At 54.5% G+C, this 25,406-nt stretch overlaps 2 protein-coding genes across 18 annotated transcripts in view; both read left to right on the plus strand.

Moving 5' to 3' along the window:
• The window catches only part of FAM193B (family with sequence similarity 193 member B), a 33,860-nt gene extending 18,470 nt beyond the window's left edge, over nucleotides 1-15,390 (plus strand). For 14 of the 16 annotated variants that reach the window (XM_037823051.1, XM_037823052.1, XM_037823054.1 and 11 more), the window contains 7 exons: nucleotides 325-700; nucleotides 2,983-3,181; nucleotides 4,127-4,366; nucleotides 10,557-11,580; nucleotides 11,732-11,807; nucleotides 13,126-13,223; nucleotides 14,996-15,390. In XM_037823051.1, the coding sequence (XP_037678979.1) occupies nucleotides 325-700; nucleotides 2,983-3,181; nucleotides 4,127-4,366; nucleotides 10,557-11,580; nucleotides 11,732-11,807; nucleotides 13,126-13,222 (2,012 nt within the window). In that variant the 3' untranslated portion in view covers nucleotide 13,223; nucleotides 14,996-15,390. Of the gene's footprint in view, nucleotides 1-324; nucleotides 701-2,982; nucleotides 3,182-3,541; nucleotides 3,699-4,126; nucleotides 4,367-10,556; nucleotides 11,581-11,731; nucleotides 11,808-13,125; nucleotides 13,224-14,995 lie in introns of those variants that run through there. The other 2 variants (XM_037823056.1, XM_037823068.1) reach the window with 2 other exon arrangements.
• A 2,919-nt stretch (nucleotides 15,391-18,309) lies between these two features.
• DDX41 (DEAD-box helicase 41) lies at nucleotides 18,310-23,594 on the plus strand. 2 transcript variants are annotated; one of them, XM_037823182.1, is made up of 17 exons: nucleotides 18,310-18,403; nucleotides 18,489-18,599; nucleotides 18,880-19,039; nucleotides 19,160-19,234; nucleotides 19,318-19,378; nucleotides 19,501-19,637; nucleotides 20,054-20,126; nucleotides 20,251-20,404; nucleotides 20,481-20,617; nucleotides 21,385-21,547; nucleotides 21,723-21,854; nucleotides 22,117-22,188; nucleotides 22,316-22,412; nucleotides 22,554-22,703; nucleotides 22,791-22,862; nucleotides 22,952-23,089; nucleotides 23,231-23,594. In XM_037823182.1, the coding sequence occupies exons 1-17, from the start codon at nucleotides 18,377-18,379 to the stop codon at nucleotides 23,365-23,367; spliced, it is 1,896 nt and encodes a 631-aa protein (XP_037679110.1). In that variant the 5' UTR covers nucleotides 18,310-18,376; the 3' UTR covers nucleotides 23,368-23,594. The 2 variants fall into 2 exon arrangements, with proteins under 2 accessions (XP_037679110.1, XP_037679111.1); XM_037823183.1 differs by having other exon boundaries at nucleotides 18,320-18,403; nucleotides 22,952-23,062.
• Nucleotides 23,595-25,406: the final 1,812 nt, after the last annotated feature.

Here is a 25,406-nt window from a genome sequence, read left to right on the forward strand (position 1 = left end):
ACAGAGACAGAACCCACATTCCCTATTCATGCCCCACAGAGAGCTGGTGCCTGCAGTGGGACCAGCTTTCCCTGTGCCTTCTCCCTCAGGCCTGGGCTCCTCCAGCCTGCCCAGCCTAGCTGCTGCCTACGGAGACTTGAGGGAGTCTGAGGCACTGCAGGACCTTCCCCAAAGCTCAGGGGTCCACTGTGCTGAGAGGCTGTGCCCGGAACACTGGCTCCCTCTGGTCATAGTAAGCTGGATGCTGTGGCCGTGAGCCTTTGGGCCTCCCTCCCCAGGGTCTGGGCTCCCATGCTGATGCCTTTCTCCCCCATCCACCCACAGGTGAGGCTTTTCCCATCTCGGAGCACCACCGGCACTCAGACCTCACTGTCCCCCCTAACAGCCCCACTGGTCCTCACCCCCCGCCAGCATCTCTGATCCCACCTCACTCCGGATCCTTTGGCTCGCCGCCCCACCCCCACCTGCTGCCCACCACCCCGGCAGCGCCTTTCCCTGCCCCAGCTTCAGAGTGCCCTGTTGCCGCTGCTGCTGCCCCACACACCCCGGGGGCATGTCAGAGCCCTCACCTGCCCTCCACCAGCATGCCACTCCTGAAGATGCCTCCCCCATTCTCGGGGTGCAACCACCCCTGTAGTGGGCACTGCAGTGGGCCTCTCCTCCCTCCACCAAGCACTCAGCAACTCTCCGGCACTCACAGGTAAGAGAGCGGCAGTCAGGGGCTCGCCCGGCTGATCGGGACTTAGCGCTCCAGAGAACTCTGTGAAGAGTGCCTTTGGGGTGGAGGTGATAGGGAGGTGAAAAACCCGACTCTGTTCGGGTTTTTAAAATGGTATTCCAATTTTAAAATTGGCACATTTCAGAAATGGATAGAGAAGAAAATGTATCTTCACGACCTAAAGATAAACTTCTAACACTGTAATATATTTTCTTCATTATATTTCTGGATATAAATAACATAATTAGGTTCATAGTCTATATGGATTTTCAAGTAGTTATTTTTTAGCATTATATCCTGAGGTTTTTCCCCAGTTATCATAATAATATGATATCATTATATCATAATTTTCTCCAGTTAAAATTCTTCAAAAAACTTTTCACTGGTCACATAATGTTGTTTTATTGTGTAACTCTAGCATAATCTATTTTATCATTCCCCTGTTCCTGGACATTTGGGCAATTCGGTGTTTTGTTTTGTTTTTTTTTAAACCATTATAAGTAGGCTTTAGTAAGCGTCCTCACACATGAATCTTTGAATCAGGAATTATGTCTTTCAGGTGGATTCCTAAAAGTAGCTCTAAGTACTGAGAAAGATTATATTAATATATGTTTAAAAGAATTCTTTGGAAAATGTGGAGGTATTTTTTGGCATTACAAATCAGATCTTTGTTGATAAAGCATTTCTGTTTTCCCACTCGAGCAATTTTTCCCCTTGTGTATATTTCGCCCACAGTGTCTGGACGGGTGTGCACCCTCCGCTGCTCACCCAGCATTGTGTCACATGCACCAAGTCCCTGTGTGGCTCCTTAGCCCTCGGCTCAAAAGGTTGGAGACCGTAGGCCACAGTTGACTTAACTGTTGGGTCATCCCAGCATTTGAACATCATAAATAATGCTGCTAAAATTTCTGTGCCTAAAGCTTTTTCCCTCTTTTGGGTTTTTCTCCTTGGTATAGATTCCTCAGAATGAAAAAAAGTTCTCAGTTAAAGGGTGTCTTTTTTTTCTGTTTGATGAAGGGTTCTTTACACACATTGAAAATTGCTTTCCAAATCAGTGCAACTGCCAATCATAGGAAACCAATATGCTGGTTTCTCCGTATCCTCAGAAGCATTGAGTATTTTAGTTTTCCTAAAAACAGTGTTGCTAACATGATAGATGAGAGTGGTAGATTTGTACTGAACTTCTGTGAGTACCACTGATAATGACCCCGCTTCACGCTCTCCCCTTGCTTCCTTTCCCTGATGGCGGCAGAGAGGAAATACATCACCTACCCAGGTTGCTGAGCAGCCATGTTGCTCCTTGAGCCCCACCCTTGCTCTCAGCGTCCCTGCTCCCCACCTCCCAGGGCCTTAACCATTGACACCAGCCCCTAGGACAGTGGAACAGCCCATGGCCCAACCTTGGCCTCTGGCTCTTCTGGTTCTCCAATTCTGGGGCCTTCCGGGCCTATTTCTCATTTGGTACTTTCTGAAATCCAGAGGCAGAATGATCTACGGAGCAAGTATGAGCTTTACAGACAGACAGATGTGGGCTTGAGTCTTGTCCCACTCTTTGGGGAAAGCAGTTAAGTACTCTAAGCCTCGGTTTCCTCCACTGCAAAATGGAGATAATGATATCTATGTTGTAGGACTTGGGGGGTGGGATAGAAATTTGCTAAATACAACCCGTGGTCCAAACAGTAGCTCTTCAAATCTGTGGCCCAGGTGACACATTTGCTTGTCCTAAACTTGATGCCTCAGGATGAAGGCAGCTTAGCCCCCCTGGCGCAGAGCACCAGACCTGGGTCATGAGGACATTAGAGAGTGAGCTATCAGTCCACTAGTCTATTCAGACACTTTTTTAGAGTGCCTGCTGTGTGCAAGGTTGTTAGGCTATGCCTTAGGACCAAAAAATAAGAGGGGCATAGTCCCTGCCCTTGGAAAGGGCACCCTGGTTTGAGAGACAAATGGACAGACAGACTATTACAGCAAAGCCTACTAAATGGTAGGATAGAGAAATACACATGGTGCCATGAGATTCCTGAGAAAGCTGGTATAGGCAGGGGAACTCTTTCCAGGTGGCAACATTCAAGATGGACCCTGAGGGCCCAGGAATGGGTGTCTGCCCTATTTTCGTGGTAGTGGTGATGCAGTCTGGTTACCTCAAACCTTTGTGGAAGAGGCAGGGGAAGCAAATGGGTATTGGCCTGCTCTCCGGAGCGCCTGGCGGTGGCTGCTTCTGCATTGCCTTCCCTCATTTTTGGGCCTTTCTCCCCCACTGGCAGGGAGCCCTGGTGCAAGGGGCACAAGTTTACACACAGTGGCCTGGCATGCCAGCTGCCCCAGCCTTGCGAGGCAGACGAGGGGCTAGGCGAGGAAGAGGACAGCAGTTCAGAGCGTAGCTCCTGCACCTCGTCCTCCACCCACCAGAGAGACGGCAAGTTCTGCGACTGCTGCTACTGTGAGTTCTTCGGTCATAATGCGGTAAGTGAGCCTGCCCAGGCCAGAGAGGGCTGGGGGCCATCCGCGGTGAGCAGAAGGAGCACCCTACTCTCCCCCAGAGACCCCTTCTCCTCCTGGTGATAACTATCGCTAGCGATAACTGTGCTGGGACCGTGTAAGCCCTTTTACCTGTGTCTGCTCGTTTGAGGCTCACAACACATGTGAGGTAGGGATTTTTTATTTTTATTTTTTTTAATCTTGCTACCTTTGCTCTTTCTGTGGTTTCTCTTAAGATTGACTTTTTTTCCTTAGGCAAAAGGAAAGGAAATGGCAGAGAGAAAGCTATGGTTCTGATGAGTATGTATATGTGTATAATCACAGAGAAGTGAACGCTTGTGAGTGATGGAGGCAGAGTGGAAGCAAAAGGCTCCCAGTTCCCCAGGTGTGACAGCCAGCCGAGGGGAAGGCCGGGAGCACATTCGCGCCAGTGAAGAAGGCTCAGATCAGAGTACAAGCTGTCTCGGGACAGGGGGAGAAAGCAGTTCAGGAGTCTCATAAGGTGAAGAGGACAGGGCCGCTGGTTAGGGTAGACAGTTGAGGTTAGAAGAAATGAAAGTCATCAAATTGCCAGTCCCCTTTGAGCTAGGGATTGTTATCCTCACTTCAGAGATGACAGAATTGAGGCTTGCAGAGACTAAGTGACTCGCCCACGGTCATACAGCTTCCAAGTGATGAAGCCCAGGCTCAAACGGGTTTCCTGGCTCGCAAGTTCAGGATGCTTCCAACTCCATCATGTACCTCCTGCTCCTTCTACCCTCCATGGCATCGGCTCACAGCCTGGCCGAGGGTGAAGTCACTTGGCCCTCGGTGGCCGATGGTAGAGAGAACAGTCGTCTTGCTTCTCACCACGTATTTGGTGCCAACGGGTGGGAGTGCTGTGGGCCTCCGCAGCCCAGGGTGTAATGTCAGCACCTCCCCCTCCCCCAGCCACCCGCTGCCCCGACGAGTCGAAATTATACCGAGATCCGGGAGAAGCTCCGCTCAAGGCTGACCAGGCGGAAAGAGGAGCTGCCCATGAAGGGGGGCACCCTGGGCGGGATCCCTGGGGAGCCCGCCGTGGACCACCGAGATGTGGATGAGCTGCTCGAATTCATCAACAGCACGGAGCCCAAAGTCCCCAACAGCGCCAGGGCCGCCAAGCGGGCCCGGCACAAGCTGAAAAAGAAGGTGGGTGTGGGGGGGTGCGGGGAGCCCAGCTCTACCACCTCTCCTCCCCGAGGAATCCTGGCCCCCAGGACTTCTGGGGCCCAAATGGTGCTGGCGGCCAAAGGCTCTGGGAGCAGCTGAATGAGTTTGGGAGGCATCAGGGTTAGGGAGCCTGGGGGCAAATGATTGGAGGAAAAACCTGTCCTGGCCTCGGAAACTGCTTGCTGGATTCCTCAAAGCCTAGGACTTGCTTCAGTCAGTTATTTATTCATTCAGCAAACATTTCTACAAATACCAGAAGCCAAAACAGGAGGCAGTTCAGTTCTCACCCTGAGGGAGCTCAGTCCTGTGGGGAGACTGACGCAAAACCGGACAGGCACTTTAGAGTGTGACAAGCCCTGTGAGGAGGGAAGTCCCACCTCCTGTGGGAGCCCAGAGGAGTACTGATTGCTTTGCCAAGAGGCTGACTCTGGGCCAAGCTGTGGGGAGTGAGCACAAGTTCACCAGGAGAGCCAGGGTAGCAGGCCCAGCACATTCCACAGCAGAGAGGCAGAGCCAATAGCTCAGGGCATGGAGGGCCTCATGGGCCCTGCTAAAGAGTTTTGCCTTTATCCTACAGGTGAGCACAAGTCACTGGAGGGTTTTAACCAAGGAATTCACGTGGTTACATCTCTATTCTAAGATTACCATGTGGTGATGTGGCAGGTAGACTAGAGAGGGTGGTACTCAAGGCAGGAAATGATGGCCGAGGGGTAAGATGGTTGATGATTTTGAATCAAGGCCTGGCTGTGGGGCTAGAGCAGAAGAAGTGGATTTTCAGAGGAAGCAACCGTGACAGGCCTTGGTGATCTGATTGCAGGAAAGGGAGAGGAAGGAGTCAGGGTTTGCTTGGGTGGCGGGGAAGGTGGTGGTGCATTTCACTGAGCGAGGATGAGACTTGAAGAAGACAGTGAATTCTTTTGGGGCCTGTGGACTCGGAGGCTCCCGTGAGGCACCCAAGTGGAGATGGAGATGCGAGGCTGGGAGTTGCCAGCTTAGAGGTATAGCCAAAGTCATAGGAATAAACAAGTCCTCAGGGGGCTGTGGGTAGAGCCCGTGAGCTCTTCACAGGCAGCCCTGCTGCCACATGAGCCCTGGGGCTTGATGGCATGTCCCCTGCCGCCTCATTATCTCTTAGCCTGATTGTACCCCAACTGCATCTACAGTGCCACACTGGGGAGCCCGGCATCCGAAGAGATTTGGGTCTGACAACCATGTAGCTCCAGTTCCTGGTGGTCAAAGAGCCCTGGTACTTGGGAAAGCAGAAGCAATTTTTTCCAGCCCACAAGACTACCAGGATCCTTTTCCCTGCAGCCTGAAGTAGTGAGCCAAGGGATCCCACCACTGCCTGCAGAAAATGGTCAGCAGTTTCCTCCTCTCAGCCAGAGTTGCCCATCAGGATTGTTTGGGGAGCTTTCCTGACCTCTCAAAGCAGTGGTTCCTAGTTAGGGCCCCAGAGAGCTCACCCAGCAGTTCTCGGACCTGGCATGCATTTCAAACATCCTTTGGGCACCTGTGTGCCCAAACATCATTTTCCCTTGACCGGTTGTGCTGTCTTCTGTCCCCTTCTTTCCTTCCTGACAAACTTTCCTTCCAAGCCTGGTTCAGATGTTTCTTCTTAGCAGACTCCCTCAGTTTCCTCCACGGCAGTCCCCCGATGCCTTGCATGTCTCTCTCGTCTGCATTTATCATGCTCTATTCACGCATTCAAAAATTCCTTGCACAACTATTGTCCACCAGGCCCTATTCCCGAGGCCAGAGGTACAACATGGAGCAAGTCACCTTCCCCGTCACCCAAGCAGAAACCTGGGGGACATCCCTGACCCCTTCCTCTCCCTTTCCTGCTCTCAAAGACCTAGAGCCATGGGACATGGGCAGGCATGTAAACAGGCAGCCATAAAGACACATAGCCGCAATCTTGGCCAATATCTTTTATACGTCAGCCTCCTCCTAGACTTAACCGCAATTTGACTATCCTCCCAAAACACAGCTCCCCACAGCCATCCAGTGGCAGCTGCTGTTCTCTCTCTCCCACCTCCAGAGATGGATAAAGCTATCCACGGTACCTGGTACCATTTTACCTGTGACCGTCTCCTAACCCCTGTTCCTTTGAAGCTATAGCATAGACTCTGTCATCAGCCTCCTGGCTACCCTTCTCCATTCACTGCTGCTTTCTCTTCCTCCCGAGATCCCATGGCCCATCCTTCAATCACTCCCTTACCAATACTCTCAATGCCTTGCCCTGTTGCCCTTCCATTACACCCACTCAGAAAAAAGCACAGCCCTGGGCCATTCCTGAACCTTAAGGAAAGCACACTGTCAGATCTCTTGGTGCCACCCCAGAAGCATGGCCTCCCACTCGCCTGAGCCCTCCACCCTGCCCAGCAGTCCTCATTCTCCTCATCACTTCCCTTCTCTCAAGCCCCTTTTCCAGTCAGCCCTTCTTTTCAAACCTCCAGGCCTTCCCCATGTCCACCTAACTTTTCGGCAAATGACCTCACTTCCTGTTTCAACAAGAAGAGAAAGTCACTGGACAGGCATTCTGTCAATACCTTACCACCCCACTTGCAAACTTTCTTCCTTCTCATCATACCAGAAGAGTTGTCCTTTTTCCCACCTGAGGCCCAGCCAGGCCCCTGGGCTTCTAGAACCTGCCCTTTCTTGCCTCCTCACTGAAAAAGTGGCCTTTCCTGTAGCTCCACCCTTTACTCTAGGCTGTTTCCCATCAATATTTCAATGCACCCAGTATTCTCTTTTTTGAAAGCAATCTGTTCCTTGAGCCTACAGCCTCTCTCTCATACCCCTAGAATCTTTCCTCTCTGCACAGCCAGATTTCTTGAAAAATGTTCTCTGCGTTCACTGTAGTCACTTCTCCTGTCAAACTTGCTGCAGACTTTTCTCCCCCACCCCCCTCCACAGAATCACCAACAACTTCTTTGTTGCCAGATCAAATTATACTCTCCTGAAAATTCCCATCTTATTTGTTCATTAAGCAACATTTGACAGTTAGCATTCATGTTTGGCAAACATTGTTTTCTTTGGCAACTCCATTTTCAGCCAAGAGGGGGCAGGGAAAAGGCAGTGGGAACACCATGTTCTTGGGACTTTTCACCTTCCTCTCTGACCTCTTTTCAGTCCCCGTGAACTCCTCCTCTGCCTGCCCTTCCCCTTGAGGGCATCTCCCTGGGAAACATCGATGTAAGGTTTCCTCCCGATTGGCTCTGTCCACCCATCTCCTCCCTGCTCCACAGCAACAGCTGCTACTGCTACTGGACACCTCCTCACGGGCATCCCACAGGGCCCACCAGCTCCACCCATCCAAAACTGCACTTGTCTTTCTCCAGAGAAGCCAACTCTTCCTTCTCCATTGTCTGTCCAGTTAATGGCGCCACCCACCACCCAGTCGCCTGCCTCATGACCCTGGGAGCCAACCTGGGAGGAGGGGCAGTTAGACCTGTTTGAAACCCAGCTCTGCCACACATGCTGTATGACCTTGGGCAAATCACTCAGTCTCCAAGCCTCCATTCCTTCATCTGTAAAATGGGAGTAATGGGAGACTCTGGGTCAGGTTGTTGTGAGGATAAAATGGAGTAGTGCATGGAAAGGTTTGGCAGAGTGCCTGGCACATTGTGAGCACTCAGTGAAGGCGGCTCCATAGTAACAGTAATGGTTGTTGATGTTGTTTTCTTGACTCATTGATCATTTTCTCTCCTGGCCAGTCACCAAAAGTCCTGTCCATGCAGCCTCCTAAACAGCTCGAACCAATCCACCTCCACCTCCACCCCTCCCCATTATTACTTTAACCCTGCCCCCTGCAAAGAGTTTTAAAACATTGCCTTCAGGATAAAATCCAGGCTGTAACATGGCCTGCATGGCCCTTTACACCCTAGGCCTGCTAAGCTTTCTAGCGTCCTCTCTCATTCTCTCCTGGCCCTTCTGCCCACCCCACCCCCAAAAGAAAAATCTGGGCTCTGGCTATACCTCTGAATGGCTTGCTTTCCCTTCAAGGTATTGTGCTTTCTCATTTCCCAGCCCTGACACTTGTTAGTTGTGTCCAGAAGGTGTTCATCTCCCTTCCTCCAGGACAGTCCCACTCACCCTTCATTTCTCAGTGTAGATGCTGCCTCCTTCAGGTAGTGTGCTCTCATGGCCCAGCCTGGGGTAGGAGTACCTCCTCCCGGTTCCCAGGGCACCCTGTGCTTCCTTCCCTTGTCCCAGTGTCATTGTCACTCTGAAGTAAACGGCCTATCTGCATGTCCGTCTCCCCAGCAGACTAGAGTCAGCAAGGCAGAGACAGTAGCTCATCTCCTGTGTCTGAGTTCCCAGCGCCGAACCCAGTACCTCACCAAGTCAGGGGTCAGTAAATGATTGTCAGGCAGAAATGAAAAACCCAGGGACCTCTGAAGTGCAAACCTAGTTTATTGTCCCGATGCTGCCACTTACCAGCCACCTCACCTTGGGTCAGTTCCTTAACTCTTTCTAAAGTCGAGATTTCTCACCTATAAATGGAGGGTAACGAGGCAGCAAGGGCTTTGTGAGGAGGATGACAGGAGACAATATGGAAAGTGCCGGGCTCATGGTACATGCAGCAAATGAGCGCTTCCTGCTTTCCCCTCCTCTTGGTCCCACGTTGTGTGTGGTTCCACACTGTGTCCTCTCCACTAGTAGTTTTAAGACATCTTCTTAGCAGCCAAACCCTTTTCTGTGAATGGAACCTCAGCCTCTGACAATTCAAAGGAAAGCTTTTCTGGTGAAGGAGAAGAGAAGGATGAAGGGCCCACCAGTCCCTCACGCGTGCCCTTGGCTTCAGAGCTCTGTGAAACACAGATGGAAAATTCTGCTCCTGGCTGAGCTGTGTCCGTATCTCAGGCTCACTGTGCCAAGGCACAGCCTTAACACCTGGGGAAAGAGACTTGCCACATACCTCTCTCAGATACCCTCCGAGCAACCCTGTGAGGCCTAGGTATTTGCTTCCCTAATTTACAAATGGGGAAAGTCAAGTTCAGAGAGAATAAGTGATTTGTCCAAGGTCCTACAGCTAGTCAGTTATGGAACCAGTGTTCAAGAAAGAGGAGAGAATAAGTGCATGCCTCTGGGACAAGGGGCCACTGTTAAATCGACTCTGAGGTGGTGGCAAGCCTCTTTTTTCTCCCCAGTCTCCCTTTCTGGCTTCTCCTCCCTACTCCCTAATCTACTGGGAATATGTGAAATGTTGCAAGTCCTCCAACCCCTGGGGCACCACCCCCACTTCCTTCCTGTAGGCTTCTGATACCTGTCTCCAGTCTCCCTGTAAAGGCCTCACAGGCCTGCTGGTGCCTTGAGGTTGAGGGGTGGGCTGGGTAACTCAGGGCCCACAGACTTTGATTTTAACTCTCCTGAGCTGGGTCTGTCAAAGCTGGTTGGCAGGGAGCAGCCTCCGAGCCTCCCCATGCTCACCTGAACAGAGGGGCAGCCTTGACATCTTGCTGTGAGGGCCCAGGATGGCTGTTTTGTTGCCACTGGGCACACTTTATGAGTGGCCCAAATTATCTGGGGCCAGTGGAGCAGCGAGTGGTAGGACCCAGGCACAGCGTCAGGAGGAGCACACATGTTCCCAGGTGCCCAGCACACTCTCAACTACTGTGGCATCCTCAGGATCCCCATGTCCTTCTTCTTGGAAGACCCCCCATGATCTCCCAGCTTTTTCCCTCTCCTACCTGCAGAACTGGAGAGAAGGCTGGTGCAGCAGCTCTCTCTCCCTCACATCCATCCCACCTTGGGCCCCACTCCAGAATCATGTCCCCATTTTACAGATGAGTCCCCTGAGACCCAGCAAGTGAGCCAATTGCTCAAGCTCACACAGACCCAGCCCTGGGAGTAACTTCTGCTTAGCTCAGTTCCTACCACTTGGAATCTCGGCCTTCTTAGGCCCTGGAACCAACAGAGGGGCTCTGTATGAGCAAGCTGCCGAAACCCACCGTCTGTTGGGGTAGCTGTTCCTCCATCCCTGGCACATAGACCTTCTGATTGCACCTCACCTTCACTCCCACAGGGTGGGTGAGCGGGCCAGGCTCCCGAGGCTCTGCCTCTGGCCATGGAGTGGTAAAGCCAGGCACCAGGCTGCTGTGTCAGGTGTCACATTGTGCCTGGCAACTGACAGGCCCCTGCTGAAAACTGACTCTTGTATTGGCAGGAAAAGGAGAAGGCCCAGTTGGCAGCAGAAGCCCTGAAGCAGGCGAACCGCAGTGTTTCTGGAAGCCGGGAGCCGAGGCCTGCCAGGGAGAGGCTCTTGGAGTGGCCTGACCGGGAGCTGGATCGGGTCAACAGCTTCCTGAGCAGCCGCCTGCAGGAGATCAAGAACACTGTCAAGGACTCCATCCGAGCCAGCTTCAGCATATGTGAGCTCAGCATGGACGGCAATGGCTTCTCCAAGGACGGGGCTGCTGAGACCGAGCCCCAGAGTTTACCCCCCTCAAACCTCAATGGCTCCTCAGAGCAACGGCCTGACATCAACCTTGACCTGTCCCCTTTGACTTTGGGATCCCCCCAGAACCACATGTTACAAGTTCCAGGCAAGCCAGCCCCATCATGGGCAGAACTGAGAGGCCCCCACCCACCATGGACAGAGGTGAGGGGTCCCCCTCCTGGTATCATTCCAGAGAATGGGCTAGTGAGGAGGCTCAACACCGTGCCCAACCTGTCCCGGGTGATCTGGGTCAAGACGCCCAAGCCGGGCAACCCTAGTTCTGAGGACCCGAGCCCGAAGGAGGTCCCCAGTTGCAAGCAGGAGCTACCTGAGTCTGTGGCCTCAGGTGGGAAGCCACGGAAGGGCAAGAGACAGGGCAGTCAGGCCAAGAAGAATGAGGCAAGCCCAGGCCCCCAGCCCCTGGCCGGCCTAGAGGTGTCCAGTGCCAAGGGCCAGACCCCTGGCCTCAAGCAGCCGGGCAAGGCCCTAGAGCCTCCCAGAGTAGGCAACTGTGCTGAGGCTGGAGAGGGGAGCCGGGGGAGCCGGCCAGGACCAGGCTGGGCTGGCAGCCCCAAAACCGAGAAGGAGAAGGGCAGCTCCTGGCGAAACTGGCCAGGCGAGGTCAAAGCACGGCCTCCAGAGCAGGAGTCCGTGCAGCCCCCAGGCCCAGCCAGGCCGCAGAGCTTGCCGCAGGGCAAAGGCCGCAGCCGCCGGAGCCGCAACAAGCAGGAGAAGTCAGCCTCCTCCTTGGGTGAGTGCACCAGGAACTGAGCGGCCGACCCCCCATCCCGGCCAGGCCACGGGGTGGAGGGCAGTCGTTGCGTGTGGGCAGCACTGCCCCAAGAGCATGACCCCAAAGGCCTGGCTGTGAGCACTGAGCCCTCCTGGCTGTATCTTCCTAGATGATGTGTTCCTGCCCAAGGACATGGATGGGGTGGAGATGGATGAGACTGACCGGGAGGTGGAGTACTTCAAGAGGTAGGTGTGCGGGCTGCTGTTCACCCACTCACAGGGCACCCCAGGGCCTGGCCCCTCGGAGAGCCTCTCCAGCCCCTCCTGGCCTCCAGATAGCAGGGAACAGTGGAGAGGTTTGGGCAGTCAGGGCTCTCTCCCACCCAGCCTAGCTGCTGGGACCCAGGGAGCCAAAGGAATGGGAGGAAGAGGCATGCCAGGCCCGTGGAACCAGGGCTGTTTCTAGCAATATTCGTTTTGTTTATTCACTGGCACTTCCTCTGCCCTGTGCTTGGGCTGAAAGGGGGAGAGAGCATCCACGAATGCACAGTTTGGTTAAGATGCTGTTAGAGTCCAAATATTGGGCATGCTCTAATGACAACTAGAATGTGCCATGACTTGGATAGGGATGGGTGCCTTGCCAAAAGGATATGGTACCTGTCCTCTAGGAAGAGACTAAAACCTTGATGTGGATTTTCCTAAAGAAAAAACTCAGGCATAAATCAAGAATAAGAGGGAAGAGTAAAGTTTGTTTTGGATCCTGGAACTCAAACCATATTGATAAGTGTATAATTCAGTTAGTATTTGGCTTAAATGGGCTTGTTGGGCTAGCCTGGGAAATGTTATTTTTGCTATTTTCAACAGAGCAAATATCTTCCAATTGACTTATCAAACAACTCCATGGACTTTTAAAATACAGCCCATTTTTAAGTTGGAGGCTATCTGTACAGTAGTTCCTCTACAGTTATACATAAAATGTTTTTACTGTAAAATTTAGTTAAAGTTTATGTTGTAATAAAAATATTAGTACTAAATAAATTAAGAAAAAAAAAAAAGATGCTATGAGAGGCTAAGGCTGTGGGTCTGGGGATGGGGAGCCAGAAGAAGGACTGCAGACCAAGCTGGGTGTGGGCCAGGCCAGGGAGCCTTCCCAGGGAGGTGACGACCAAGCTGAAACTCACAGGATGAGAATGAATCGGTCAAGTAAAACAGAAAAGGGCACTCCCAGCAGTGGGGGCAGCACTGACCAAGGTTTGAGGGTGAAAGGAAGCACGGCCTCCCGGGGGATAGAAGGCAGGCCAGCATAGATAGAGGGTGAAATAAAAGGTGGGACAGTCTGTTCCTTTCGTGTGTTGTCCCCTCAGCTCATGGGCGGTGGTTCCTGGGCTCTATCCAGGAGGCCTCCCCACCAAGCCAGCAAAGCTCTGTACTTGCTAGACCCCAATACCAGGGAGCCAGAGGGGTCACGCAGAACTGACCGGTTTCTTTAGGGGTCTAGAAGAGGGGTCCAGCGAGGAGGGGGGGCACCTCTGATTGTGCTTCTCATGTCTTCCAAACCCAACAGGTTCTGTTTGGATTCTGCAAAGCAAACTCGTCAGAAAGTTGCTGTAAACTGGACCAACTTCAGCCTCAAGAAAACCACTCCTAGCACAGCTCAGTGAGGTACAGTGACACCCGACTGTTGCACGCCACCCTCTCGTCACACTCCACCCTCTCGTCACACTCCACCACCTTCTGAAGCCCCTGCCAGGCCATTTCATGCTCTGGGGCACTGAGGTTGGACTTCAGGCTCGGCAACCCCAGCCCCTCCACCTTCACCCCCACTGCGATGGCGTCACCGGTTACAGTCTCCAAAGGTCACGGCTCTGTCCTGTGGCCACTGACCCAGGCCTCTGTTCCCCCATGATGCTGCCTGGCCCAGGCCCTCCTGGGAGCTCCTCCTGCCTGTTTTTCCTGGACTGCCTTCCCCAGGGCTATCACTGTCAGCCTGCTCTTCCTCAGGGGAGCAAGCAGCCAGGGGACCTGCCCCCACCCCCTGACATTATCAAGATTTGGGGTGGAAAATCCCACTTGCCTGGCTTGGCTCCCAGTTGGCAGCTACAGGGGCACTTCCAGCTGACACTGGGCAAGAAGGGGCCAGCCCTGGGGAAGCAGTGAAGGGGGCAGAGGAACTAGACTCAGGCCTTGGAGGTCATTTAGGCATGAAGGAGTGGGTGGGGCTCTTCCAAAACAGGACAGAGTCCATGAGCTGCCTCTAGCAGGCTCTGGCTGCCCCTCCCAGCCACCTGCACACATCCTGTTGTCCAAAGTGTCAACATGTCAGGTGATATTCTGGACTGGGAACAGAAGACTGGAGAAAGCCTGGGCTGAGGATCCCAGTGCAGAAGTAAAGCATAGGAGGCAGCCACAGGGCCAAGTGGCTGTGCAGTCCCATACCCAACTCAGCTCTTCCCTTGGGGTGAGGCCTTTCCTGGCAGGCAACCCTCAAGGCAGTGAGAGGCTGGAGCAGGTGGGCCCCCTCTGGAGCATGTCCCCACCTGTTTCTCCACCTCTTTGCAAGACCAAGGCAGCAGCCTCTCTTTGGGCTTCCAGAACCTTCATCTTAGCTGCTGAGTCTCATTGTCCCCATTTGGGTCAGGACCCCAACCCTTGATAGCTGGCCTTAGCTGCCCAGGGGAATCCCAGAGAATCTGAGGCCAGGGAACATTTGGGGCTGGGGTCCCTGTGACAGAGATCCACCCTTGTGCTGCCCCAGAGTCAAGACTGTCGCCTTTAGCCCTATTCTGTTCCAAGATCCTTTGCCAAACTTAGAATTCCCCACCCCCACCTGCATCCATTGCTCCTCTGAGAGGAAGACTTGCATCTCTTCCTACAAGCCCAACTCCACTGTCATCCAGGAAACTCAAACAACCATCCTCTCCCATTCCCTTCTCTTGTCCCTTTCCCACCTTGACTGATCTCTTCTTTTTCCAACCAGGAAATGCCCCTCCCCTAATAAATCCTCCCCTCTGAGCCCTCTCCACTCTCCCAAGTGTATCAGAAAGCAGTGCTGGCACCGAATCAGGACCCGGCCCAGGCCTGGGTACCTGGGGCTTGAGGCAGGGTCTGGGTGCACAGCTGGTCGCCCCCGGTACCTGTTAACAGGGGAGCAGATGCCGTAGGCTGGGGTGTTAATGCCCCCTGGCCTGGGTGGACTCGCTTCAGCAGGGGGTCCCGGGCTCCTCGAAGATTGTTCTAAATCTCTTGAGATCTAGAATGAGGCTCTAGGTGGTGACAAAACTCCAGGACTCCATCCTCTGCTGGAGGTGATACAGGGAGGGGAAAAAAAAGGAAAGACAAAATTCCTGTCCCCCGTGGGGACCTAGAGCTGGCTCATGGGGGCTGGAGTGAAAGCCGCTGCTCACCGGGTGGTCACGCACTTTGCTCTTTCTCAGCCCCTACCAGGTCGAGCTCCTTCAAGGTGCACTGAGATCCCGACTGCCAGCCGAAGGTCTACAGTTTCCCCCTCCACGTGCCCCACCCACCTGCCCGGGACCCTGCTCCCCACCACCCCGGACCAACCAAAAGCTGAACGGATGCCGAGCCGTGCTGGGGCCCACAGCCCTCAGCAGGGCCGCTTCCTGGTGCTACTCAGCCTTCACACTCAGCCCGGGACTGCGCCGGCCCATGGGCCAGGGGCTGATGGTACTGCTGGCCCAACACTGCTCTCTTTGTGTTTGGTTTTCTTGTTGTTGTTTGTTTTTTGGTTTTGTTTTATTTTTCCAATTCTTTACTTTTGATACTGTGAAGATCTTTCATGTGGAAAGATAAAGCAACATTTGGACACAGAGTTGTGCGCTTGGTGATTTCCTGGTCTTGGTGGGGAGTGAGATGAGGGCTTTTCTCAGAAGCATGGGATCCGCTTTAGTCACCGACTCTATGGAGCACCTACTCCATCAGCAGTTTGGCATAATTTTCATTTAATCCCCGTAGCAATCCTAAATGGCACTGTTATCCCATTTTACAGATGAGAAAACCAAGGACAGGAAAGTGACTTGACTGAGCTCAGTCTGAATGACTAGGATGAGAGCACAGGCCTTTATGACCCGGCCGCAATGCCTTTTCCTCCTGTTGGGAGGACTCTGGGAACCTGGAGCGAGCCCCTTCCCCACTCTGTGCCTTGGTTTCTCCCCAGTGCAAGATGGGGGAGTTGGAGGGGTATACAGATGGGAGAAGGTGTCTCAGAAGGTCCTTTGGAGGCCTTTGTGGACTATGCACCTGTGGCCTGGGCTATTGGGATTCCTCACACTGAATTAACAGTAGCCAGGAAGTGGGGGCAAATTGAACGTTTATAAATTGGATCTGACTTTCTAATGAGGATGGGACATGTAGCCTAAGTACTTGAGAGTTGAGAGGGTCAAGTGCCCTGTAAAGTAGGGCTAAACTACTTTACCTCACCCTCTACCCCTCACCCCCATCCTCCCGCTTCTGTTGATCTGGTATGTAAATTCAGGTTTTGTTACAAGGGGGGTTGCTAAAAACACCTCACGTATACCTGTGCCCAAAACCCTTGTCCCCAGTGTAGTTTTCTCTACTAAAACCAACAAACTCCTAACTTGAGCTTAGTTGTGGGGTGCCCTGTCTGGAGACAGTGGCCACACAGTAAGATCCCTTTATAGAGTGTTGTGAGCAGGATCAGAAGCCACTCCCTCCTTCCCCCCACCACCCCCCATTGAGCCCTGCCTGGTGTCACCACAGGGCCACCACATTTCCTGGCAGTGAGTGCCAGCTTCCTCTTGGAAAGAAGTAAAACAATGCATTGGCCACAGGCTCACAACCCCTCATCCCTGAGCTTTCCCAATCCCCAAGAAAGTGTGGGGACTTCTCTGGAAAACCTTTCTCGGTACATTTTTCAGCTCTCCCTTCAACTCTTGTCCCAGACTCCTGCCCTCGAGTCTCAATGGTGTAGCTATTTGAAATTCTGCTTCATCTTTCTAAAATCAGAAGTCTGACCAAGCAGCCTGTTTTAGTTTTCTAGGCTGCTTAGGCAAATACCAATGCAATGGTTTGGCTTAAACAATGGGAATGTATTGCTTATAGTTTTGAGGCCTAGAAAATGGCCAAGGCATCACCAAGGCAATGCTTTCTTAAAAAGACTGGCTGCTGGTGATCCTTGGCTCCTCTGATATGTGGTGGCACCTGCTGGTCTCTCCCTTCTCTTCTGGATTTCGTTGCTTTCAGCATTTTGCTTCTGCAGCTTTCTCTTTATTCCGTCTGTATGCATTTGTGTATAAAGGACTCTAGTAATAGGATTAAGACGCATCCTGAATGTGGTGGGTTACACCTTAACTGAAGTAAACCTCATCACAATGTCCTACTTAAAATCCACAGGAATGGATTGAAGTTAAGATGTTTCTTGGGGGACATACATCTTTAGTCTACCGCACAGCCCCTTCACCTACAGAGAAAGACAGACTTCTGTTGATGGCCCCTCCATGCCTGGGGCCCCTGCCTCACTCGCTTCAGCCATGCAAAACGACTTCAGCTCCCCAAGGCCAGGCACCCTCAAGTCTCCCAACTTTTACTCAGATATTTCTCTTTCCAGATTACATTTCCTTCATGAATTCCTGCTCATCCTTCATGTCCCAGCTGAGAGGCTGCTTTTGCTCTGAAAATTGTGAGAACTAGTCTGTTCAGCCTTTGTGATTGTTCCAAAATTGAGAATTTGTCTATCTTACCATATTTCTCCTTAACCTCAAGATCCGTCTATATTTCTGTCTCCTCAACAGCGAGCTCACAAGCCAGGTTGCTGTCTTGTTGGTCTTTTATCTGCTTCAGCACTGTGCATGATGCCCAGCACCCAGTAGGTTCTAATTAAATATATAAATGAAGGGGAAAACAGCGCTGACCATGTCATTCCTCTTTTAAAATCACCCCATGAAGCTGAACTTACTTACTTATCTTGACATTCAAGGGCTCTTCCTGCACTGAGCTCAGCCTACTTTGTCAGCCTTCTCTCTGGCTGCCTCCACCTCACTCCAGCCGCAGTGATCTAGCTCTTTGTTCACTGAGGAATCCTTGTATTTGCACATCGCCAGGCTTTTACTCCTGCTATTCCTCCTCTCCCAGGTTGGGATTCCTACCCTTTCCTCAAAGCTCAGATTCGGGGTCAATGAATGGCCCCAGACCATTAGTCACTCTGAGCTCTGTTATAAATAGCACGAACAACAATAATCGTTATCACATATGGACAAAGACTCGCGGTCAAAAATCACTCTCACCAGCATTTTATTTAGCCCTCGTCACCCTGAACATAGTATTGTGTCATACAGATGAGGACACTAGTCAGAGAGGCAGAGCAGGGCTCCTTGAGTCATTCACGCCGCAAGCCCCACCCTGCCCCGCCCTGGGTTGGAGGTGGAGACGCGGCCGGGATCCGAGCTCCCGGGCCACGAGAGGGCGCAGTGTCCACCGGCGGGGGCGTGCCTGATGACGCCAGGCAAGCCGCCCTCGGTTCGGGACCAGCGATCCCCACTCAAGGAACCGTCCTCTTTCACCGGGCTGGGCTTTAGCCTTTAGCGCATGCTCCAAATTCTCCAATGTCCCACAATGCTTTGCCTGCCGTTTTTCCCCTCAGCCCAGGCAACATCTTTGTAGCCAGCCACAGGGGGCGGGACCCCTGCGCCGTAGAACTGCACGGGACAAAGTTTGTCCCTCTGCGCGATCCGGACCTCGGAGGTCGTTGCTAGGCGCCGACGTCCGCTTCTTCACATCTGATTGGATCTCACTCGGGCTAGGCGGAGTTTTGTCGCGTCGCGCATGCGTGTAAGCCAAGGATGGAGGACGCCGAACCCGAGCGAAAGGTTTGAGAAAGGAGGCTGGGGTCTTTGTGGGTGGGATATGGGAGTGAAGGCGAGGGGTCCCGGCCTGACTCGTATGTATCTTTAGCGGGCTCGCACAGACGAAGCGACTACCGGAGCCAGTCGCTCCGAGGCGGAAGATGAGGATGACGAGGACTACGTGCCCTATGTGCCGTTGCGGCAGCGCCGGCAACTGCTGGTGAGGGGCCCGGGTCGAAGGAGGAACGGGGGGTAAGGGGCACAGCCTCTGATCTGCAGTGGGAAGCAGTTGCGGCATGAGGAGTGTGGTGTCAGTACGCGGGAGCGGTGGTCCCCGGGCAGAAAAGGGACTAGCGACTGGAACTGAGGAGTAGGGCAGCTCCGCGCCTGGGGACGTAGGACTCTCGCCCCCAAAGCAGGATTGTGGCTCAGGCCCCCAGCGCCCGCTCCCCCACTCTGTCTTGGCCTTGACTCTGAGAAGCGCTGGGGTGGTATCTTAGCTCCAGAAGCTGCTGCAGCGGCGGCGTAAGGGGGCTACGGAAGAGGAGCAGCAGGATAGCGGCAGCGAGCCTCGGGGAGATGAGGACGACATCCCACTGGGCCCTCAGTCCAACGTCAGCCTTCTGGATCAGCACCAGCACCTCAAAGAGAAGGCCGAAGGTGGGCTGTGCAGCAGGGACTGGAAGGGAGTGGGAGGGGGTTAGGAGACGGGGTGGAGACTTGTAGAGACTCAGTTAGAGACCATGCTGATACCTTGGAATCCTCTGTTGTTTTTCCCAGCCCGCAAAGAATCTGCCAAGGAGAAGCAGCTGAAGGAAGAAGAGAAGATCCTGGAAAGTGTGGCGGAGGGCCGAGGTACGGTTATAATCTGCGCATGTTATGTCTCAAGGGGCCTGGTCTCTGGGAAGCAGGAGCCAACCTGAGCACTGTATTTTCAGCTTTGATGTCTGTGAAGGAGATGGCCAAGGGAATCACATACGACGACCCCATCAAAACCAGGTATGTCTTTCCAGTCTATGTAGTCACCCTTAGGATGGCATGTGATGTGGCTGAGTGTGGTACGGACACCCAAAAACCATCTGTGCCCAGGGCGTCTCCCAACCCTTATCACCCATCCACAGTTGGACACCCCCCCGTTATGTCCTGAACATGTCAGAAGAGCGGCATGAGCGTGTACGGAAGAAGTACCACATCCTGGTGGAGGGGGATGGTATCCCACCACCCCTCAAAAGCTTCAAAGAAATGAAATTCCCTGCAGGTACTGGGAACTGGGAAAGACACCACACTTTTACAATTAAACTTCTGTGAGGTTGTGTCGTGGCCCTCACTGAACTCAGCATTTACAGTGTTGGGCCCACTCAGTGAAGATGGAGGATTTTTTTAGGGCTCTCTTTTCAGTTGCCCCAGTTGTACATGTTCATTATCCTTTGTCATTAGTGGAGCTTCAGTGGGAAAGTGAGTAGCATCCACAGCAGAAAAAACATTGGACTTAGACCTCGGCATGAATTCTGGCCCTACCTAGTCCAGGGGCTTTGTTCAAGTTTGCCCCCCCCCCCTTTCTGTTTCATCATTTGTAACTTAGGGAGGATGGTGCCAATTTTACAGGTCTTGAGGGGAAGGGAGTGGCTAATAAAATACCTGTCAGACACTAGGGTTACATCTTGTTTTCTGTAGCCATCCTGAGAGGACTGAAGAAGAAAAGCATCCATCACCCGACGCCCATTCAGATCCAGGGCATCCCCACCATGTGAGTGTGGCCCAGGGGTCCCTTAGAAGGGCAGTGAGGGGAGGAGCAGTTGCTGCATGTCCATTTAGAGAGGAACTGCCTGTCTTGGCTGAGCCTGCCCCTCAGGCCTGCCCTCTTCCACCAGATTGTCGGGCCGGGACATGATTGGCATCGCCTTCACTGGGTCGGGCAAGACACTGGTGTTTACGTTGCCTGTTATTATGTTCTGCCTGGAACAAGAGAAGAGGTTGCCCTTCTCCAAACGTGAGGGGCCCTATGGACTCATCATCTGCCCCTCGGTAAGATAGGCAGCCTGGTGGGCGGGGAAGAGGCTGGGCTGCCTTCTGGTGCCAGCCTTTGACCCTCTGCCCGCAGCGGGAGCTGGCCCGGCAGACCCACGGCATCCTGGAGTACTACTGCCGCCTGCTGCAGGAGGACAGCTCACCGCTGCTGCGCTGCGCACTCTGCATTGGGGGCATGTCTGTCAAAGAGCAGATGGAGACCATCCGACAGTGAGTGCGGGCACCCCTGTCCCACGATCTCCCCTGGAGCCCCTCAGGCATGATAGAGGCCACTTTACTTTAGCCATACCACTCACCCTCGCTGAGGCTCCTGTGGGCGCAGTCAAATGGGACTAAACAGATGAGCCGCAGTCCAGGGTGATTGGGGCCAGACAGACGTGCATAGCAAGATGCTGTGAAAGCCCAGGAAAGGGGATATTTGAATTTTGAAAGGGAGTGTTCCAGGCAGGAAATCCAGCCAAAGCAGAGGCACAGAGGTGGAGGGGCCCAGTGTGTCCAGGAAAGTCAAAGTTGTTAGATGTGGTCAGAACCAAGGAGGCCGAGGTGCTGGGTGGGGACCAGTGGCGATGTACCCCTTCCACACAGTACAGCTCCACAGTAAATGGCACCAGTCACCCTGAACCAGGCCCTGCCTCACACAGCATTTCCAGGCTCAGGGAAAGATGAATTCAGTGTAACAGGGCAGTGAGCCCATCAAGGCCTACACACTGAAGCCCAGCTGGACATTCAGGACAGACCTCCTGGGTGGTGAGGGAAGAGTGGCTCAGGAGGGGGGAGGGTATGCCAGATAGGGGTCCCCCCTTGGCTGGGGCATTTTCTGGGAGAGAGCTATGCACAGGGTGCAGGGCAGAAGGGTGGGAGTGGAGTGAGGGAACGGCAAAATCAGAGGCCAGAGGTCAGGCCAGAAGCAGAGGCCTGGTCACTGGGCAGGATGGGCAAGTGGTTCCAAGCCTTCAGGGTCTCTGCTCGACCCCCAGCGGTGTGCACATGATGGTGGCCACTCCAGGGCGCCTCATGGATCTACTGCAGAAGAAGATGGTCAGCCTGGACATCTGCCGCTACTTGGCCCTGGACGAGGCTGACCGCATGATCGACATGGGCTTCGAGGGCGACATCCGCACCATCTTTTCCTATTTCAAGGTGCTGCCTCCTGTCTGTACCACCCATGCCCCCTTGCACATCCCACTCAACCACACAGGGCCCTGATTCCCTGGACAGCCCTACCCCCTGCTCCCACTTCAGCCCCACTCCCTGCGTGGCCTGGCCCCAGTCCCCCCACCACCACCTGCCTTCACCCAGCCCCGCCCCCACTCAGGGCCAGCGGCAGACCCTGCTCTTCAGTGCCACCATGCCTAAGAAGATTCAGAACTTTGCCAAGAGCGCCCTGGTGAAGCCTGTCACCATCAATGTGGGGCGCGCCGGGGCTGCCAGTCTGGATGTCATCCAGGTGGGCAGATGCTTGTGGTGGGCAGAGTCTCATCTGTGAGCGTGGAAGGTGGGGAGGCTCCTTGAGGCTGATTCAAGAGGGGAGCGGGGGGCTCATGGGCAATGGCGTTTCATTCAAGGGCCCTGAGCAGGAAACATGAGTCAAGCTCCCGGCCGTTGGTGGCTTCCGGTCACCTTCCGGCCTGGCGGCCTGGCCCACGAGGCAGGGTCACGGCTGATGAGCCTGACCTGTGGACCAGCTGACCCAGTCCTCCTGGTGGCAGGAGGTGGAATACGTGAAGGAAGAGGCCAAGATGGTGTATCTGCTTGAGTGCCTGCAGAAGACACCCCCACCCGTGAGTGCAGCGGTCAAGGCGGCCCAGGACCCCGGGGGAAGGGGAGGGTAGTAGGGTATGTGCTGAGCAAGGTCGGGGTGAGCCCATAGGGTCAGCCCTGGTGACCGGCGTTGGCCTTCCCACACAGGTACTCATCTTTGCAGAGAAGAAGGCAGATGTGGACGCCATCCACGAGTACCTGCTGCTCAAGGGGGTCGAAGCCGTGGCCATCCACGGGGGCAAAGGTCAGGGTGGTGTGGTGCGTGACACGGCACGGCCCCTGCCACCACAGCAGCTCCTCACCGAATCCCTTCCCCTGCCTGGCCAGCCTGCTGCTGCCCAGATTCGTGCTGCAGCTCTAACAGTTCTTATCTGTCCTTCCCCAGACCAGGAGGAAAGGACGAAGGCCATCGAGGCATTCCGGGAAGGCAAGAAGGATGTCCTCGTGGCCACAGATGTGGCCTCCAAGGGCCTGGACTTCCCTGCCATCCAGCATGTCATCAATTACGACATGCCTGAGGAGATCGAGAACTATGGTAGGGAGTGGATGGGTGTGGGCTCAGCAATTTGGGGGTCCCCCAGCCCCCGGGCAGTGGATCAGAGGCTCTGCTCTCTCCCTGCAGTGCACCGTATTGGCCGCACCGGGCGCTCAGGGAACACGGGCATCGCCACTACCTTCATCAACAAGGCCTGTGGTGAGTCTGACTACCAGGGCCACCTTGGGTCCCTGGGCCCTGCCTGTGCCACCCCGAGGCCTGATGACACCCTCCTCCTCCCTCCTCAGATGAGTCAGTGCTAATGGACCTCAAAGCCCTGCTGCTGGAGGCCAAGCAGAAGGTGCCGCCCGTGCTGCAAGTGCTGCACTGTGGGGACGAGTCCATGCTGGACATCGGAGGTGACACAGAGCGGGAGGCACAGTCTGGTAGGCGGGGGAGTGATGGGAGCACTTGCAGGCACGAGTCTAAGCTGGGTGTCAGTAGCCTGGGAGATTGGATAGAGCCGGAGCTCAAGGATGTGGAGTTTGGTCCCTGGTGGCCATGCTAACCCCCACTTCTGCCCCCAGGGGAACGTGGCTGTGCCTTCTGTGGGGGCCTGGGTCACCGTATCACCGACTGCCCCAAACTCGAGGCGATGCAGACCAAGCAGGTCAGCAACATTGGCCGCAAGGACTACCTGGCCCACAGCTCCATGGACTTCTGAGCCAGCTGTCTTCTTTCCTCCCCAAGAAGCCCTGGGCCCTGGGGCTCCAGCCACCCCTCCTTCCCTCCACACACACACACGCACGCACGCACGCATGCACCAGCCCCCCAAGACAAGAAGCCAGCCTCTTCAGCCTGGGCCTGGCTGCCTGCTCCTTCTGCCCCCAGAATTACTATTTTTCTTCGCTTTCACCCCTGCTGCCAGTAAAGCACAGTATCTCAGCCCTAGCCCAGCCTTTGTGTATTTCCTTGCCTGCCCTGTGGCACTGGGCAGGCCCTACCTTCTGACCTCCAGAGGCCCCTCTAGGGCAAGGCCTCAGCATCTCCCACCACCGCTGTCAACAGCAATGTGCTGGGGCTGCGTAAAGAGCCACCCAGCTGGGGTTCCCCCCACCCCCACACCTAGGGCAGGACCCAGGCAGATGGAGGCTTAGGGTGTCTCCTCTGAGCTGCCTGGATTTATAACTTCAGGAGGGGGCTGCATGGGAGGGCCGAGGGCAGCAGTTGGCTGGGTTCTCTGGCATAAGCCCCAGCCCCGCCCTGGCCTCCTCCTTCCTGTCAGTTGTGTGAAGCCTCCTGGGGCCCCTTGGGAGATTGCCTCCAGCCCCTGCCTGCTTGCCCGCTTGAAGACTCCAGCAGGAAACCCTCACTTCACCATTCAGCAAGGAGGCAGAAGACCCCATGGGGCTCCATTCAGGAGGCCTGCCTGGGAAGCTCCCAGGTGACTGGGAGGAACCCACTCAGACGCAAAGAAACCTGGCGGCGGCCATGAGGCTGCTGGCAGGGGAAATGGGGTTTCAACATGGGAGTAAGGGGTGACCAGAGTGGCAGAGCCTGCAGCAACCATCACCATTCAGTTCCGCTGTGCTGGGGCCCTCTGCAGAAGGCCACATGCTGATTCCAGTGGGACAGCAGTTGCTTAAGTCCTGTTTGTCATTTGGTCTGTGGCCTTGGGCAAGTTGCTTAATTTTTCTGAGCTTCAGTTTCCTGCTCATTGAAATGGCAATGAGGATACGGAGGACGGGGTGTTAGAGGCTGCTAGAGCCCTGGGCACAGAGCCAGGTGCCCAGAAGGCCTTAGAGAATTATTTCCTGGCCAAGAGAAGCTGCGTGCCCTACTCAGGCCCCCAAACTGTGTTCCTCAGCCTGGTAATACGTTCTTTCCCCGAGGAGCCACTGAATGAATGACCCAAGGTTTTCACCAGAATTCAGAGCCCCGATCCTGGCCTCCAGCAAGGCCAAGCAAAGCAGCTGGCCCTGGGCAGGAAGCAAAGCTTGAGAAGAGCATGTGACCTCTCCAGGGGGCACGCTGGAGAGGCCGCCCACACTCACGTGGCTGGGGCCGTTGAGGGGCGTGGACGCCCATGTGGATGGGGCGCCCAGAGTGGGGTGTGCACTGCTGACCTGGCCTCTCAGACAGCGTGGAGTGGTCGAGGCAGGCCTCCGGGAGGAAGAGGCAGCCCCACTGCTGCCCCCAGCCCTGTGGTAAGGGTCCCCTGGGGGGGCTGGCGGGATGGGGAGATGGGGAATGAAGCAGGAGGGAAGGTGGAGACCCAACACAGGTCCCCAGATGCTGGCCTGAGGAGCCCACATCAGACCCGAGGGCAGTTAAGGAGGGAGGAGAAGGTTTAGGAAGGGGAAGGCCACGGTTGGTTTTAGCCTCAGAGATACAATGGACTGCAGGGAGAAGGCTGGGCTTGGCCCAGGTGGGGCAGCATTTCACAGCCTGCCGCTAAGGCTGGTCACAGAGTGGGGGATGAGGAGACCGAGAGGAGCAAGTGGGTGTTAGAAATACTTCAGAGGGAAAGAAAAGCAGAGCAGGACAGTCTCAGGCAGGCCTATGCTCCAAACCAAGACACTTGAGTTGGAAAATCAAGGGATGTGCCAATGTGACCAGAGGAGGGTCCTGGGGTGGGGGCAGGGCTGTGGGAATGCCAGGCCTGGGGTGCTCAGCTGTGGGATGGGGGCACAGCCCAAGCCCGCGACTCAGGGGAGCCCGTCTGCAGTCAGAGGCTCACACCCAGGTGACCCAGTTACGAGC

This window comes from Choloepus didactylus (assembly GCF_015220235.1).
Source record: "Choloepus didactylus isolate mChoDid1 chromosome 11 unlocalized genomic scaffold, mChoDid1.pri SUPER_11_unloc1, whole genome shotgun sequence".
NCBI lineage: Eukaryota > Metazoa > Chordata > Mammalia > Pilosa > Megalonychidae > Choloepus > Choloepus didactylus.